Source organism: Oncorhynchus mykiss, chromosome 28, assembly GCF_057628025.1.
Source record: "Oncorhynchus mykiss isolate SJ-2025 chromosome 28, ASM5762802v1, whole genome shotgun sequence".
NCBI classification, from domain to species: Eukaryota; Metazoa; Chordata; class Actinopteri; order Salmoniformes; family Salmonidae; genus Oncorhynchus; species Oncorhynchus mykiss.
This window is the reverse complement of record NC_143049.1, coordinates 18,368,250-18,385,316: the sequence shown is the minus strand read 5'-3', so window position 1 is coordinate 18,385,316 and position 17,067 is coordinate 18,368,250. Positions and strand designations below refer to the sequence as shown.

At 41.2% G+C, this 17,067-nt stretch overlaps 1 protein-coding gene across 8 annotated transcripts in view; it reads left to right on the top strand.

Moving 5' to 3' along the window:
- Nucleotides 1–17,067, top strand: part of LOC100653470 (5'-AMP-activated protein kinase subunit gamma-2) — a 54,705-nt gene that overhangs the window by 8,004 nt on the left and 29,634 nt on the right. For 4 of the 8 annotated variants that reach the window (XR_005040215.2, XR_016492862.1, XR_016492863.1 and 1 more), the window contains exons 2-3: nucleotides 1,407–1,478; nucleotides 4,198–4,477. Coding sequence is in view for 3 of the 8 variants with exons in the window: in XM_036966449.2 (XP_036822344.2) it covers nucleotides 1,407–1,478; nucleotides 4,198–4,477 (352 nt within the window). In the remaining 5 variants the exon portion in view is untranslated. Of the gene's footprint in view, nucleotides 1–1,406; nucleotides 1,479–1,724; nucleotides 1,857–4,197; nucleotides 4,478–13,383; nucleotides 14,077–17,067 lie in introns of those variants that run through there. The other 4 variants (XR_016492860.1, XM_036966451.2, XM_036966450.2 and 1 more) reach the window with 3 other exon arrangements.

Genomic DNA, 17,067 nt, shown 5'->3' with positions numbered 1-17,067 from the left:
TAGCGCCCCAAAAAACGTAATACTTCCAGATCAACTGAAATGTCAATACCATTGTGAAGCACAATTTCTCCCCTTTCCAACATAATCAATTACATGACCTAAACGCTGCCTGTTTCTGCATAATTCAAGCAGGCAATGAGCCGCGTCGGGTCTTTTTTTTAAAAATGGCCGGTGGGGAAGCGAAACTAATGCGTGATGGTGAGAAGGAGAGATGTCCTGTGGGAAAACTGATTTTTCCCCCACTCGATCTGTCCAACTTATCACCTTATCGCCTCTAAAATGTAAATAGAGTTTGTGTCATTACATACCTATTTACCTACCTACATACCGATTTCATTACTATTTCATTACATACCTATTTGAAGGTTTGTGTCGAATTTGAATCTGATTTTTAGGGCGGTGCTAAAGTGATCTTAGAATTAAACAGCGGCTTTGAGAATGATGATCGCATGCAATGATGCCGAAAAAAATGACTAGGTATCCCCCCACTGTCCATTTCTTGTTTTTAAACGATGAGAGAAGTGCTCCACCTGGTGGAGAGAGATTGTAAGACAGAAATAGTTGCTTTATGCCTGCTGTACGTTACGGCATGACACGTCATGATGTAACAGAGGGTCCGTTTTTTCAACTTTTATCCAATACTATAGAGCCAATACCATGTCGATTAACACTTCAATAGAAACGTAGTTCATACCCCAGATTTTGAAGTCAACACAGTCGCTACAGTCCCATTAGTTTTCTTTGTAGCCTCGTTTGAATGTTGCGGTTGCGCACATTTGTACGGAATGGGGTGAGTTTACATTATGCTAATTCATTTGCACCCAGTTGACATAGTACTTCGCACACTATCAATACTTAAAATGTACTGTAGCTACTGTAATAGGTCAAAGCTGTGTGCTGGAAAACACATTAGCATTGTGATGCTAATGTCAGTTTCTTTTCTTTTTTGGCGTCAGACCAATGCCTACTTCTCACTTAAAACTGTTTTTTGTTGTTGTTTTTAATACAGAACAGTATGAGGAAACCCAATCCTTGCTATGAGGAAGAATATAGGGTAAATATATTTCCTGGTTATGTCATGCCCCAGTAGTGGTTTAACATGTTTCTCCTCTTTTAGAGGTTAACATGTCTTGGAGGAAGCACATTTTGAAGTGTTAAAGATTGAACCTAAAACTGTAAATTACAGTAAATGGGCCAATCAATCACTGTCTGGGCGTAACAAAGATAGTCAAAATTGGCTAAAATGTTGACTACACTTAACGTATTGATGATGGTGTTGAGAAAGAAATGCTGCATGTCATAACATGCCTATTTGTTATTCTGAGGCATGTCCTGAATGTTAAGTGATCAGCCTTTAGTATTATCTCATTGACAGTTTGACACACGCCTTCCCTGTCTGTCTGCAGGACCTTAGGGCTTTTACCTCCCCCATACTGGATGCTGAGTCTGGTGGCTCGGAAAAGGATGGCTCTCCTAAGGTAAATTGTTTTCTTTTCATACTCGTGTTTACACACAATGAAATTACTCTTGACTAACAGCGTTGTGATTCTCACCTTTTTACCTTTCATTTTTATAGTTGTAGGTTATCTGAGCATCGTGTTTGGACACAGGCAGTGAGACAGTCAGACAATTATTGTTCCCGGAGCCCTCTGCTGTATTGAAAAGGGCTAAGGGGAGGGAGTGTCGTGGTACGGTTAAAGAAGTGGGTGGATGTCTGACAATCACCTGTGAAAATAGATCTCAAATGACAGTGGGTTTGTAGATGTCATGGTAGAGGCCCCTCTGGACATATGAAGGTTGTTCTGCAGAAGCTCAGGGTTATACTGAAAGATCAAACCAAACCGGATGAATGCAAGGTAATCATCAAATCTCATTTTATTCATCACATGCTTCGTAAACCACAGGTTTAGACTAACCGTGAAATGCTTACTTACAGACCCTTCCCAACAATGCAGAGAGGATGAAAATAGAGAAATATTAGAAAAAAAGTAATGACACGCAATAATAAATACACAATGAGTAACGATAACTTGGGGTACCAGTACTAAGTCAATTTTCAGGGGTACGAGGTAATTGAGGTAGATACAGGGCATTCGCAGTTTTCAGATCCCTTTACCACATTTTGTTACGTTACAGCCTTATTCTAAAATTGATTAAATTACAATTTTTCCTCATCTTTCTATACACAATACCCCATAATGACAAAGTGAAAACAGGTTTTTAGATATTTTAGCAAATGTATTAAAATGTAAAAAAACTGATACCTTATTTACATAAGGATTCAGACCATTTGCTACCTGACTCGAAATTGAGCTCAGGTGGATCCTGTTTCCATTGATCATTCTTGAGATGTTTCTACACCTTGACTGGAGTCCACCTGTGGTAAATTCAATTGATTGGACATGATTTGGAAAGGCACACACCTGTCTATATAAGGTCCCACAGTTGACAGTGCATGTCAGAGCAAAAACCAAGCCATTAGGTCGACGGAATTGTCCGTAGAGCTCCGAGACAGGATTGTGCCGGCATTGATCTGGGGAATGGTAACACAAACTTTCTGCAGCATTGAAGATCCCCCAAAACACAGTGGCCTCCATCATTCTTAAATGTAAGAAGTTTGGAACCACCAACAGCTCTTCCTAGAGCTGGCTAGATTAAACCAAGATTTAAATCTTTGGCCTGAATGCCAAGGCTCGCGTCTGGAGGAAACCTGACACCATCCCTAAACCATCCCTGGGAATATTTTTCATTGGCAGGGACAGGAAGAATAGTCAGGATCGAGGGAAAGATGAACAGAGCAAAGTACAGAGAAATCCTGGATGAAAACCTGCTCCAGAGCACTCAGGACCTCAGAAGAAGACTCGGGGCTCTAATCTCTGCCAAAGGTGCTTCAAGAAAGTGCTGAGTAAAGGGTCTGAATACTTACGTAAATGAGATATTTCTGTTTTTTATTTTTAATACATTTACAAACATTTCTAAACTGTTTTTGCATTGTCATTACGGGGTATTATATGGGTTGATGAGGGGGAAAAACCTATTTAATCAATTTTAGAATAAGGCTGTAACAAAATGTGGAAAAAGTCAAGGGGTCTGAATAATCTCTGAATGCACTGTATGTGCATATAAATGAATAGGCAACAGGATATGTAATGAACAGTAGCAGCAGCGTATGTGATGACTAAAATAAAAGTTTGTGCGAAAAAGGTCAATGCAGATAGTCAGGGTAGCTATTTGGTTAACGATTGAACTATAAGCTGTTCAGGGTCGTTTTGGTTCCAGACTTGGTTCATCGGCACCGCTTGCCGTGCGGCAGAAGAGAGAACAGTCTATGACGGGGTGTTTGACTTATTTAAAATAGTAGAAAGTATGTATCAGAGCTGTTTAGACAACTTCTTGGTTGTGCGAGCTCTGGTTAGATTTGTCTCCTTTGGTTGTGAGTTTGGCAGTGATTTGGTTTTACCTCGTCCTTTTTCTATCATGTTTTTTTTCTACCAACTCCTTAGACTGTGGGTGAGGAAGTGCAAGGAGGCAGTCTCCAGACATGGGCGGATCAAATACAGGAAATTGATCCCTGCAAAGCAAGCTTCCTCTTTCCTCTCTGTCTTTACATTGTCTGAGTCAGTCTTTTCGTCCTTTCACTTATTTATTTTCACAACAACCTCAGTCTTTTCTCCGAATTCTTAAGATTTGATTGTTCTCATTTTTTCCTACTGTCCAGAGTATACTGTATGTAGTGAATGAACCACCTGTCTTTCCTCGTGTTTTGAATGAGCTGATAGATCTGCTGATAACTCTCCAAGGTGACTCGCTTGCCTAAACACGTTCTTTCGCAAGAAGTCGCTGCTAAATGAATAAAGGGGAAACACTAATGTGATAGCTCTGACTACATATGGTTTCATATCTCTCACAAAGAGAAGTGGCTTCACCCAAGCCCTGAACATCTCGCCTACAGATGCTGATATCAAGCCTTAGAAATTCCACTCAGGCTCTAATGCAAAAGACATCCAACAGAGACATTTTGTGCTGATGATGGACGTTGTGGTTTCTTTGATGACTGTAGTCCATAAAGCCTCTGTCATAGTATTTCCAGGTGTTATCCGCCTGGCTGTATAGTGACACTTTGTACACAAATACACTCATGCAAATACCTAGTTTATGTAAATGAAATTCCCTCACATCTCCTTTCTTCTATCTCAGGGAGAGGTCTGCTTTCACTCTGCCAGCCTAACTAAAGGACTCTTTGTGAAGGGTTGTGCTGCTGGTGTCAGCCAACCATCTAGTCCCATGTTTGCCCCTGCCCACTCCCAGTCTCAGACCAGTCCGGGCTCATCTAGAACCATCTTCCCCTACCCCTCCACCCACCAGGACCGCTCACCACCCAAGTCGCCCTGCCGCCTCAACTTCAGCGGTATCTTCCGCTCTTCATCCAACTCATCGTCCAACTCTAGCATCAAGCTCTTCTCTAGGACAAGGAAAGGTAATACAAGTAAATATATTTCAAAGAGCCGACTGTGGTTTCCAGTAGTTACATGCTGAAAAACCTCAAGACAGGAAGTTATCGGCATTATTTTGATCTTAGAATTTGATTCTGACAGAATGATCTATTGCTGAATAATGTGCAGATGCACTGTTGTAATAATATAGAATAAATAGCATGGCAAACACCGGTAGCTCTTCAAAATAAAATAGTCACAACACTAAAACCCTATACAGTCACAGCACATTAGTGCTAAAATTCCCTGCAAGAGCTGTAGGGGGCAGCAGTCCCCTCCTTGAAAGCAAACAATGCAAACATCATCTCATTGCCTTGTCCTGAGAGTATTCTGGGTCTTTTAGCTTAGAGAGGGTCATACCATATTATTAGAGGACTAGACAGATGGGCTTCCTTCCTCGTTTAAACTCGTATCATCAGTGTCACTGTCAACTTCTTCTTGGGGTAAAAATATAGAAAGTGACAGAAACAAGTAGGACTTTGTTTTGACTGATTTCTGGCTTTCATGGATGGACTCTAAAGCAAACATGTCAGATTGAGTTAATGTATTGTGCTGCTGGCCTCTGGGATTCATTGAACTAGAGTCCAAGCACATTTTTTCTAGCTGATGTTAACAGAATTTTCACAAGGACAAAATGATATTGTTATAATTACAAAATTACATGCAGTCAAGAACACAACACAATGGTAGTAATTTTGTAAGGGCTATTTTACCAAGAAGGAGAGTGGACTCCAGAGTGAAAGAAAAGCAGTCAGCAAGTGCTCAGCATATGTGGGAATTCCTGGTTGAGAGAATGCCACAAGTGTGCAAAGCTGTCATCAAGGCAAAGGGTGGCTAATTGAACAATCTCAAAATATATTTTAATTGGTTTAACACTTTTTTTGGTTACTACATGATTCCATATGTGTTATTTCATAGTTTTGATGTCTTCAACTATTATGCTACAATGTAGAAAATAGTTGTAAAAAGTATTTGAATGACAAGGTGTGTCCAAACCTTTGACCGGTAGTGTATTAGGCTTGCCATAACAAAGGGGTTGAATGCTTATTGACTCAAGATATTTCAGCTTTTCATTTTTACAAATTTCTAAAAACATAATTCCACCTCGACATTGAGTTATTGTGTGTAAGCCAGTGACACAAAATCTCAATATAACACATTTCAAATTCAGGGTGTAACACAAAATGTGGAACAATTCAAGGGGGGTGAATACTTTCTGAAGGCACTGTATGTGAAAACGATGCATTTCTACTTCATGTAGAAAAAAAATCTAAAGTTCAAAGTTATTCCTGCTGAAATCATCAAAAGCTGAAACATTTTAAAAACATGCATTTCAAATGCTGAAATTTCTGGTGACATGGGTAGCAAGAAAATACCCTCTGTCTAGAAATGTATTGCAGGTTTTAAAAATCAGTTTCTTACTTTTAATCCTACCCTGTGATGTCACCGATAAGCATTTTATTTCTTTAACCACAGATAATAGAAATGCGCCATTTCCACATATGAATACACTGGTATGATGCTGGAGATCATGTATTCCCAATCTGGGGTACGCGTACCCCCAGGGGGTATGCGTACCCTTGCAGAGAATGCCTGACAGCGCAAAGCTATCGGGGGTACGCCAAATAAATGTGATTCACATCAACAACAAAAAATATAAAATAAATTATATAAAAAAAATAAATCAAACGATACGTTTATATTTTCCAACGGGACTATACATTAGAGTTTTTTTTTTTCCCCCTCGCCCAAGTCAAATCAAATCAAATCAAATGTATTTATATAGCCCTTCGTACATCAGCTGATATCTCAAAGTGCTGTACAGAAACCCAGCCTAAAACCCCAAACAGCAAGCAATGCAGGTGTAGAAGCACGGTGGCTAGGAAAAACTCCCTAGAAAGGCCAAAACCTAGGAAGAAACCTATAGAGGAACCAGGCTATGTGGGGTGGCCAGTCCTCTTCTGGCTGTGCCGGGTGGAGATTATAACAAAACATGGTCAACATGTTAAGTAGCCTCGTTTCACTGCCAAAAATTCTATCAAACCATCTAGTGTTCAGCGAAATAACAACACAATGTCAAATACAGGTAGAGCGAGAATAAAGACTACTTTCAAGTAGTAAAACATGTATAAAAGTAACAGACACCATTAATAAAAAGCAGCTAGAAGCATCTGATATGGTGAGCTACCGATACTATTGGAGAGGACTTAATTCTTCCTGCTGCCGCAGATATGGCTGGGACAAAAGGCCAAAAAAAAACAGACTTTCACGACGCATCAGTGACATGACAGGAGATGTTTTGAAACAATTACTGTTTCGCATACAAGCCAGTGAATTATATGCGTTACAGCTGGATGAGACAGATGTTGCGGGCCTGGCACAGCTCCTGGTATATGTTACGTTTATGGGGGGTCAATTAAAGAAGACATCTTCTGGAAACCAGGACAACATAAAATAATATTTTTAAAGTACTGGACAGCTTTGTGACATCAAATGGAGTTTGGTGGTCAAGATGTGTTGGTATCTGTACTGATGGAGCAAAAGCTATGACAGGGAGACATAGTGGAGTGGTAACGCGCGTGCAAGCAGTTGCTCCCGACGCCACTTGGGTACACTGCAGCATCCACCGAGAGCCTCTTGCTGCCAAGAGAATGCCTAGAGCTGAAAATACATTTTGGACACTACAGTGTAAGTGTTTAACTTTGTTAAAGCAAGGCCCCTGAACTCTTTTGTATTTTCTGCATTATGCAATGATATAGGCAGCGACCATGTAATGCTTTTAAAACATACAGAAATACGCTGGTTATCAAGGGGCAAAATATTGACACGTTTTTTTTTTAAATTGAGAGACGAGCTTAAAGTTCTCTACTGACCATAATTTTCACTTGCATGGTGACGAGCTTCTCACTCGACTGGCCTATCTGGGTGATGTTTTTTCTCGCCCGAATGATCTGAATCTAGGATTACAGGGACTCTCCGCAACTATATTCAATGTGCGGGACAAAATTGAGGCTGTGTCATGAACACGAGGGGAGCTGGTTTCAAGCGCAGGGCGCAGCAGGTGTTTATTGCAAAGGACCACAGGGGGAGGCAGGTAGCTGGGTCCAGGGGCAGGCAGAAGGTCATACACAGAGGGTCCAAAAGGGCAACAGTACAGGCAGGGAAAAGGCTAGTAACGTAGTCCGGGAGATCAGGCAATATGTAGATAACAGGAAATCCCATAGGCTAGAGTACAGGCAGGAAATAGGCAAAGGGCATCGTTAGTGAGGCAGGCAAAAACTATCATTCACGGGAAAAAACAGAGCTCCGAAAGACGTGTCACAATACCTCACAGTGATGGGGTGCAAAGAACTGAACTAAATAGTGTGTGATAATGACACATAGGTGTGTGAACAGGTGATTGGGAACTGGAAGAGTGAGCTGCGTTCAGGGGATCTAGGTGTTTGAGAGTTAGAGCTGGAAAGAGGGTTGGGAGGTGAGCTGCGTTCAGGGGATCTACGTGTTTGAGGGTGTGAGTTGGAAGCAGACGTTACACTATGATTAAGAAGTTGGAGCTCTTTTCTGTCTGCATTAACAAGGACACTACACAGTTCTTTCTATCATTGTATGATTTTTTTTGTATGAAAATTAACTCAAGCTACGGACAGTGTCAAATGTGATATAGTGAAGCACCTGAGTGATTTGGGTACGCAGTTACTTTCCTGAAACGGATGACACAAACAACTGGATATGTTATCCCTTTCATGCCCTGCCTCCAGTCCACTTACCGATATCTGAACAAGAGAGCCTCATCGAAATTGCAACAAGCGGTTCTGTGAAAATTTGATTTAATCAGAAGCCACTGACAGATTTTTGGATTGGGCTGCGCTCTGAGTATCCTGCCTTGGCAAATTGCGCTGTTAAGACACTGATGTCCTTTGCAACCACGTATCTATGTGAGAGTGGATTCTCGCCCCTCACTAGCATGAAAACTAAATACAGGCACAGACTGTGTGTGGAAAATGATTTAAGACTGAGACTCTCCAATACAACCCAACATTGCAGGGTTATGTGCATCCTTTCAAGCACACCCTTCTCATTAACCTGTGGTGAGATATTCACAATTTTCGATGAACAAATAACATTTTATATGTAAGATGGCTAAACAAAGATTACAATTATTGATCGTTATTATTTGTGCCCTGGTCCTAGTGTGTGTGTGTGTGTGTGTGTGTGGCAGGCTTACGATGATGGCAAAAAACAACATTTGAGAGTGGGCTCACCCTGGTGCTAGAGGGGGCACGCAGCTGGAGGTTGAATGTTTGAAGAGGTACGGGACTATAAAAGTTTTGGGAACCAATGCTGTAGATAATGAATATGAGGTTGAAAAGTGGCGGAATTGCCCTTTTAAGCTCTTCATTGACAGTACTGGTATAGTTGATGGTCTAATGCAAACTAGTCTGTTGTGCATAGAAATACTTTGGTTAAAAGGTGAGCCATTTTCCCTGGCTGGGATTCACCCATTCTTCCCAGCTCCTATCGAATTGTATTTGTCACATGCGACGAATACACTAATAAAGTAAAGTAAACAATTAAATTAAAAGTAAAACAATAAAATAACAATACAGAGGCTATATACAGGGGGTACCGGTACCGAGTCAATGTGCAGGGGTACAGGTTAGTCAAGGTAATTTGTACATGTAGGTAGAGGTGAAGTGACTATGCAAAAAAAGCCTCAAGTGGCTTGTTTGGCAGTTTTATAGTGTAATGCTTAATCTGGGGCCTTAGCTTGGGGAAAGCTCTGTTTCTTCTTGAAGATTGATATGGGTCATCAACCACACTGAAACTCATATTCTGACTGTAGACACAACTCTTCAAGGTTCATGGCAACCAGTGGCCACCAGGGTGTGCTATATCCCCTGTTCTTTCCTTGCTCTGTTCCATCCCTCACATTATGAGAAGTTGTTTGGAGCTGGAACCATGAATGTGTTTTGGATGTCAAGATTGGATTTTTGGTTTTATGCTATAATATAATAAGCTATTTGTCGTTCAAGGTCATTTAAAAATGATTTATGTTGTCATTGAATCAGGTTGATGCCTGTCTGTTCCAATGCCATCCTGGCTGCATTTGTCTCCTGTAAATATAATCAGAATGTCCCTCAGTTTTATAGCTTTTTTACATGTGTTGTTTCCCATAGTCTGGACATTGTCACTCCCTCCCCGTGGCAGACAACTGCAGCTCTTTCATGCCCTTATCTGGAAATGCCCAAACAGACTTGTATCAAGCTCTTCCCAAGTTCTGTCACTATCTCCCCTTCCCCTGTGTACTGTATAATATGGTCAGTAAATTAAGGAAGTGGGTCGTTTTTATAAATTTCCCCCAATTCACTGAGACCCATGACAAATATAGTATAAAATGAAAGAAGAGACTACATTGAAAGTGAAGAGAAGACTAGAGAAAGAAGAAGAAATGCTCATGAAGTATTTTTCTCCATAGTTTATGCAAGCCAAGTGTAAAAACAATGGAGGTGTCATAGGTAACACCCTGACTGCATCTCCTCATTCATGCTCTGCTGAGCTGTTTATTGACTTGTTTGGGCTGATCAGTTGCATAACCATTTTGAATGGATCTGGGGTCGTGGAGAAGGCAGTCAATAGTGTCATAACTAACTGGGTCATCGCAGGGCGTCGTGGGGGGGTGTTAGTGTATTGAGTGGAACCCGTGTGATCAGATAAATCTACAGCTGTCAGCCCAGGGAGAGACCATGGGGCCTCCCTTTAGTCAGCTGAGGATGGTTGAGGGGATTTGTGACTGGGCTCAGCACTCTTTTAAGGTCAGTCTTAATGAGTTAGCTAGAGTACTGGGACAGTGATCTGACCTAGCTGTCTCTCTGTTAGACAGGTGACGTGGTCTGGGGAGTTGACAGATCTTACACAACCTCCATGAGTCACGACAGGTAGGGCCGTGACGGTCATGGAATTTGAGGTTACGGCAGGGTTTCCCAAACTCTGTCCCCGGGACCCTAAGTTTTTTTTTTTTTGCCCTAGCACTATACAGCTGATTAAAATAATCAACTAATCATCACGCTTTGATCATTTGAATCAGATGTGTAGTGTTCGGGGGAAAAACTAAACGTGCACCCCTTGGGGTCCCGAGGCCCGAGTTTGGGAAACTCTGGGATACAGTAATTGGCCAGGCCAATCTACACGGTCACCGACATAACCGTTGGGGGGAGGATTGGAGCGTATCAGACTCAAAAGAAACACGTGGCTTTTCTCTGCAACTTCACCATTACCATTACACTTCATTATTATCAGTAGCAATTCATTATTATTATTCAAGTTATTACCTTTACATATTATTAGTCTAGTATATTAATTAAGAAATGTCAGATTGGTGAGGCATTCCGGAAAAAATACATATTCTGATTTTGACACACTAAACTATTCATACCAAGTCCGATGCGTGTTTCCCTCCAATTTACAGAACAAAAACAAAATAAAATAGGCCTACACGCAAAATGTCCAAAGCCTATTTATCAGCGTTGATTAGTCTATAAATTATAAAGATTCCGTAACTAATTATACCGTGCCAGGTTGAACAGGATTTTTTATTTATTTAACCCCCCCCCGCCCTTCGGAGGACAAATATCTCTGTGGTTTTTTTTTTTTTTTACATCTTCTTTGCTACATATACACTACCGTCCAAAAGTTTGGGGTCACTTAGACATTTCCTTGTTTTTGAAAGAAACGTTTTTTTTGTCCATTTTAATATAACATCAAATTGATCAAATCAAAGTTTATTTGTCACGTGCGCCGAATACAACAGGTGTAGTCCTTACAGTGAAATGCTTACTTACAGGCTCTAACCAATAGTGCAAAAAAGGTATTAGGTGAACAATAATAAGTAAAGAAATAAAACAACAGTAAAAATCACAGTGAAAAACAGTAGTGAGGCTATAAAAGTAGCGAGGCTACATACAGACACCGGTTAGTCGGGCTGATTGAGGTAGTATGTACATGAATGTATAGTTAAAGTGACTATGCATATATGATAAACAGAGAGTAGCGGCAGCGCAAAAGGTGGGTTGTTGGGGGAGGCACACAATGCAAATAGTTCGGGTAGCCATTTGATTACCTGTTCAGGAGTCTTATGGCTTGGGGGTAAAATACAGTGTAGACATTTTTAATGTTGTAAATGACTATTGTAGTTGGAAATTGCTGATTTAAAAAATATATATATATATTTTTTTTCCTATGGAGTATCCGTCACTCCTGTGTTCCAATGGCACGCTGTGATAGCTAATCCAAGTTTATCATTTTAAAAGACTAATTGGTCATTAGAAAACCATTTTGCAATTATGTTAGCACAGCTGAAAACTGTTGTCCTGATTAAAGAAGCAATAAACTGACCTTCTTTAGACTTGAGTATCTGGAGCATCAGCATTTGTGGGTTCGATTAGAGGCTCAAAATGTCCAGAAACGAAGAACTTTCTTCTGAAACTCGTCAGGCTATTCTTGTTCTGAGAAATGAAGGCTATTCCATGCGAGAAATTGCCAAGAAACTGAAGATCTCATACAACGCTGTGTACTACTGCCTTCACAGAACAGCGCAAGCGTCTCTAACCTGAATAGAAAGATGAGTGGGAGGCCCGGTGCACAACTGAGCAACAGGACAAGTACATTAGTGTGTCTAGTTTGAGAAACAGGCACCTCACCAGTCCTCAACTGGCAGCCTCAACTGGCAGTACCCGCAGAACACCAGTCTCAACGTCAGTGAAGAGGCGACTCCAGGATGCTTGCCTTCTAGGCAGAGTTCCTTTGTCCAGTGTCTGTGTTCTTATGCCCACCTTAATCTTTTCTTTTTATTGGCCTGTCTGAGATATGGCTTTTTCTTTGCAACTCTGTCTAGAAAGCCAGCATCCCGGAGTCGCCTCTTCACTGTAGATTTCGAGACTGTTTTGCGGGTACTATTTGAGGAAGCTGCCAGTTGAGAACTTGTCTGTTGTAGAATTTTATATAATAATTTAAAGTGTTGAATCAAGTGTAGTTTTTTTGTACCAGTTCATCAACCATGTGCCATGGAATCGGTACATCGAAAATCTCTTCCCATTTATTTTGCAACCTTTATGGTGCAGCTGTCAACATTTTTGTCCTCAAATTAAACTGGTATATTTATCTATTTATGCCAGGTTGAATAGGAATGGCGCATTGTCCATTTGACACAACATTAACGCATTTTAGAGCCAGAACAACCTTGCCGATTGCTGTTGAATAATTAATGAAGTCAGACACATCCAGCCTGTTTTATAAGAAGACCAATTTCTTTATTTACTGGCAAGCAATGAAAACGTACATTGTATAAATGAAAGTCCACACATCAAAGATGTTTTACTGAAGAGCAATAGCCTATAGGCTAGCAATTCCGCACCCCCACATATCTAGCGGATTAGCTGCTCAACATCAAATGACAGTTGGAAAGAGGAAGCGATGTAGACAGACTTAAGTTAGCAAAACAATTGCTTATAATCATTAGTAAACACACCCGCAATTAGGTAAAGTGTATATATATATATATATATATATATTGAATGTAGGACTATTTAAATGTATTTGACGGTTATATTATTTTCATGGCGGTTCCACAGTTATTCAATTACCGTTACTGCCCTGACAATCTTTCAAGTCTTTCTCTGGGTGTTCCACTATAAGTAGATGGGGATTTGAATTCTTATGTCACTGTCTTTAGTTGGATTGAGATATAGTGTGAGTGTGTATACGAAGACAGAGTGAGACCGATGTGGGTATGGTGATTTGAATGTGTTGGGGAGCGAGAAGCAGATGCTTAGCCAATCACTTTGTGTGGCCCTCCCGGGCAGGCCTCCTTTTACAGTCTGCTGACACGCGTGCTATATTAAAGAGACACCACCCAGAGCTGCACCTGACAATTTACAGCAACCAATGCCACTACTAGGGCTCTGCAGAGAGAGAGGGAGAGCAAAATAGAGCAGGGAGAGCGAGAGGAGGAGCGAAGGAGACCAGAGAGATTTTGATTGAGCTGAAGGGGAGGCAGAGATATTCTGCCTGTGTGCACTGTGCTACGCTGTGCATTATCACTTTGGAGTGTTAGACTTCGTCTCACAGAGAACGTGTGGAATTTCCAGCTTTCTTTCCCTTCGTGTTCTCCAGCAAACGTGTGAGCTGCCACAGACATCAATTCCCTGAGAGGGGAGCCTGCTTCGCCTGCAGCCTCTGCTGGGCTCTGTGGACTCAGAGACATTTTCTGGACATTTTCAGTTTCATTCTGGCACAGATCTTGTCATCTTTGACACAGATCTTTAACTTTATTGTATTTACAAACATGCATCAGGCGGAGTAGCAGGAGTAGCTCTCTCGTCACTCTTCTGGGGAGTGGTGGTGGTGCCCAATAGTTGTGACCGGTCCCTATCCTGGATGGTCATGGTCCATATTGGGTGCTGAACCCATCGCTTGAACCCACTTGTGTCCATGAAGAGGTTTGGCAGCCTGAGGAGGAGTAAGAAGCGGAAGGAGCAGGACCTGCTAGCGGAAGGAAGACGCCAGTCAGAGCCGCCATGTCTGCCTGGTAATGTCTTATGCTGTTCACATGATCACACCACTTAAATTGTCTATAAAAGTGTCTAACTGCGTAGTATACACTGAGTGTATAAAACATTAGGAACACCTTCCTAGTATTGAGTTGCACCCCCTATTCCCCTCAGAACAGCTTCAATTTGTTGAAGCATGGACTCTACAAGGGGTCGAAAGTGTTCCACAGGGATGCTGGCCCATGTTGACTCCAATGCTTCCCACAGTTGTGTCACGTTGGCTGGTTGTCCTTTGGGTGGTGGACCATTCTTGATACACACAGGAAGCGGCTGAGCGTGAAAAACCCAGCAGCGATTGCAGTTCTTGACACACTCAAACCGGTGCGCCTGGCACCTACTGCCATACCCCATTCAAAGGTTCTTAAATCTTTTGTCTTGTCCATTCACCTTCTGAATGGCACACATGCATAATCCATATCTCGATGCATGTCTCTTTAACATGTCTCCTCCCCTTCATCTACACTGATTGAAGTGCATTTAACAGGTGACATCCAGATGGGATCATGGCTTTCACTTGGATTCACCTGGTCAGTCTATGTCATGGAAAAAGCAGGTGCTCTTATGTTTTGTGCGCCCCGTGTATGACAGGCCACAAGACAGTATATGTTGAATATATTATCCTTCCCTCAAGGTCTCTTTTAGATTCCATCCTGGATCAACAATCGCACTCAGAATAAATGTTTCTTATCGGAGCAGTCAAATGGACCCTCTATTAATACAGTAGTAGTAGTACAGTATAAACGGCATATACATTTTGTAACAAGTACAGTAAGGTAGACATCACCCTGCTGATCCAGACGGTAAAAACAGAGCATCCATTTTGTAATTGGCACTGCAGCTACATATAGGGGCTGCTGACAGCTCGAAGGTCTTTATGGCCGGTGTCCCTCGGAAACATTTGCGATTTTTTTTTTTTTACGTTGTACAGTGAGGATATGAGACGGTAAACTAACATGTTTCCATGTTTTTTCATTCAATCTAACTCATCGTGATTTAAGAGTAGTCTGGTGCTACATGAAATGGTAATTGATAGTCCTGCTGCTTGAGCTGGGTGATACGACGCTGTTATTTTTGACCCGCATCTGTTAGTCTCCATGTAATCATCGCTGCTCTGATTTGGAACGTTAAGCTTTATGAAAATGACGGTGTCTCTCCTCCAGGAGTGTCAGGGACAGGGTCATCACACTGGATACATGGGGTTTTATGAATGTTGCCTTTGGAACATCTCACTGGATGCTTGGGCCGCATGAACTCCACAGCTCCTAAGGGGTGGGCTAACCTCTGGTTGACCTTTAGCCCTAGTCTGACCTGGGATCAGTGGAGGAAGAGGTCAAGGCCCTACTGTCATTATGATGTGAACCTGTATGTGTAAACCCATATGTGGTGCTCAGTTTATTTTAGTCTGGCCCTATACTGTATGTGCTGTTGCCAAGTTTTCTATGGTTACAGCATGACAATAATAGAGGAGATTGACATGTCAACAATATAAGAGTTGTCTACACAACAGCATGTACAGTATGGGACCAGGCTAGAAGAGTTGTCTGCACTACAGCACGTACAGTATGGGACCAGGCTAGAAGAGTTGTCTGCACTACAGCACGTACACTATGGGACCAGGCTACATTTTGGTGCTGTGTTTATTATACATGGAGAGCACAATGTGATGAGACTACAGCCATAAGTAATATATCAGTAGCACTTTACTAAAAGCCAACAGGTGTAATGCATTTTGATGTGGTTTAAATGCAAGATTTCAGCAGCATGTATGACCCCATTATAGTTGAATAATGATCCTGACAGCACCTTTTGACAGCAACTATCTCGTATAGTTACTAAGCTCGTTTTAAACAATTTACACACATAGATGTGAGCTCAAACCTTACATCAGACCTCACATGTCGTGTCGTGTAAGGGAAAGGGGGAATATTAAGGATTTACAAAATGTACTGCCCACACACACTCGCGCTCACACACACTCACAATCATACACACACACAAACACACACACACACACACGTATTACACAAGGGTGATCAGGGATGGTTGTTGCTGTGTCTCCCTAAGGAGTTTGTGTGAGTCCCACAAACCCCTTACATACAGTGCCTTCGGAATGTATTCAGACCACTTGACTTTTTCCACATTTTGTTACGTTACAGCCTTATTCTAAAATTAAATAAACATCCTCAACAATCTACACACAATACCCCATATTGACAAAGCGAAGTAGGTTTTTAGATGTTTTTGCCAATTTATTAAAAGCAAAAAAACAGATCTTATTTACATACACTACCTTTCAAAAGTTTGGGGTCACTTAGAAATGTCCTTTTTTTGGAAGAAAAGCATTTTTTTTGTCCATTTTAAAATAACATCAAATTGATCAGAAATACAGTGTAGACATTGTTAATGTTGTAAATGACTATTGTAGCTGGAAACGGCAGATTTTTTTTAATGGAAGTTCTCTGCTGCCAATGACTGGAACTAATGCAAAAATCTGAAGCTGGAGACTCCTATCTCCCTCACTAGCTTTAAGCACCAGCTGTCAGAGCATCTCACAGACCACTGCACCTGTACATAGCCAATCTATAAACAGCCCAGCCAATCTATAAACAGCCCATCCAACTACCTCATCCCCATACTGTATTTATTTATTTATTTATTTATTTATCCTGCTCTTTTGCACCCCAGTATCTCTACTTGCACATTCATCTTCCGCAAATCTACCATTCCAGTGTTTAATTGCTATTTTGTAATTACTTCGCCACCATGGCCTATTTATTGCCTTCACTCCATTTTCTTACCTCATTTGTATATAGACTTTTTCTATTTTCTACTGTATTATTGACTGTATGTTTTGTTTATGCCATGTGTGTAACTGTGTTGTTGTATGTGTTGAACTGCTATGCTTTATCTTGGCCAGGTCGCAGTTGCAAATGAGAACTTGTTCTCAACTAGCCTACCTGGTTAAATAA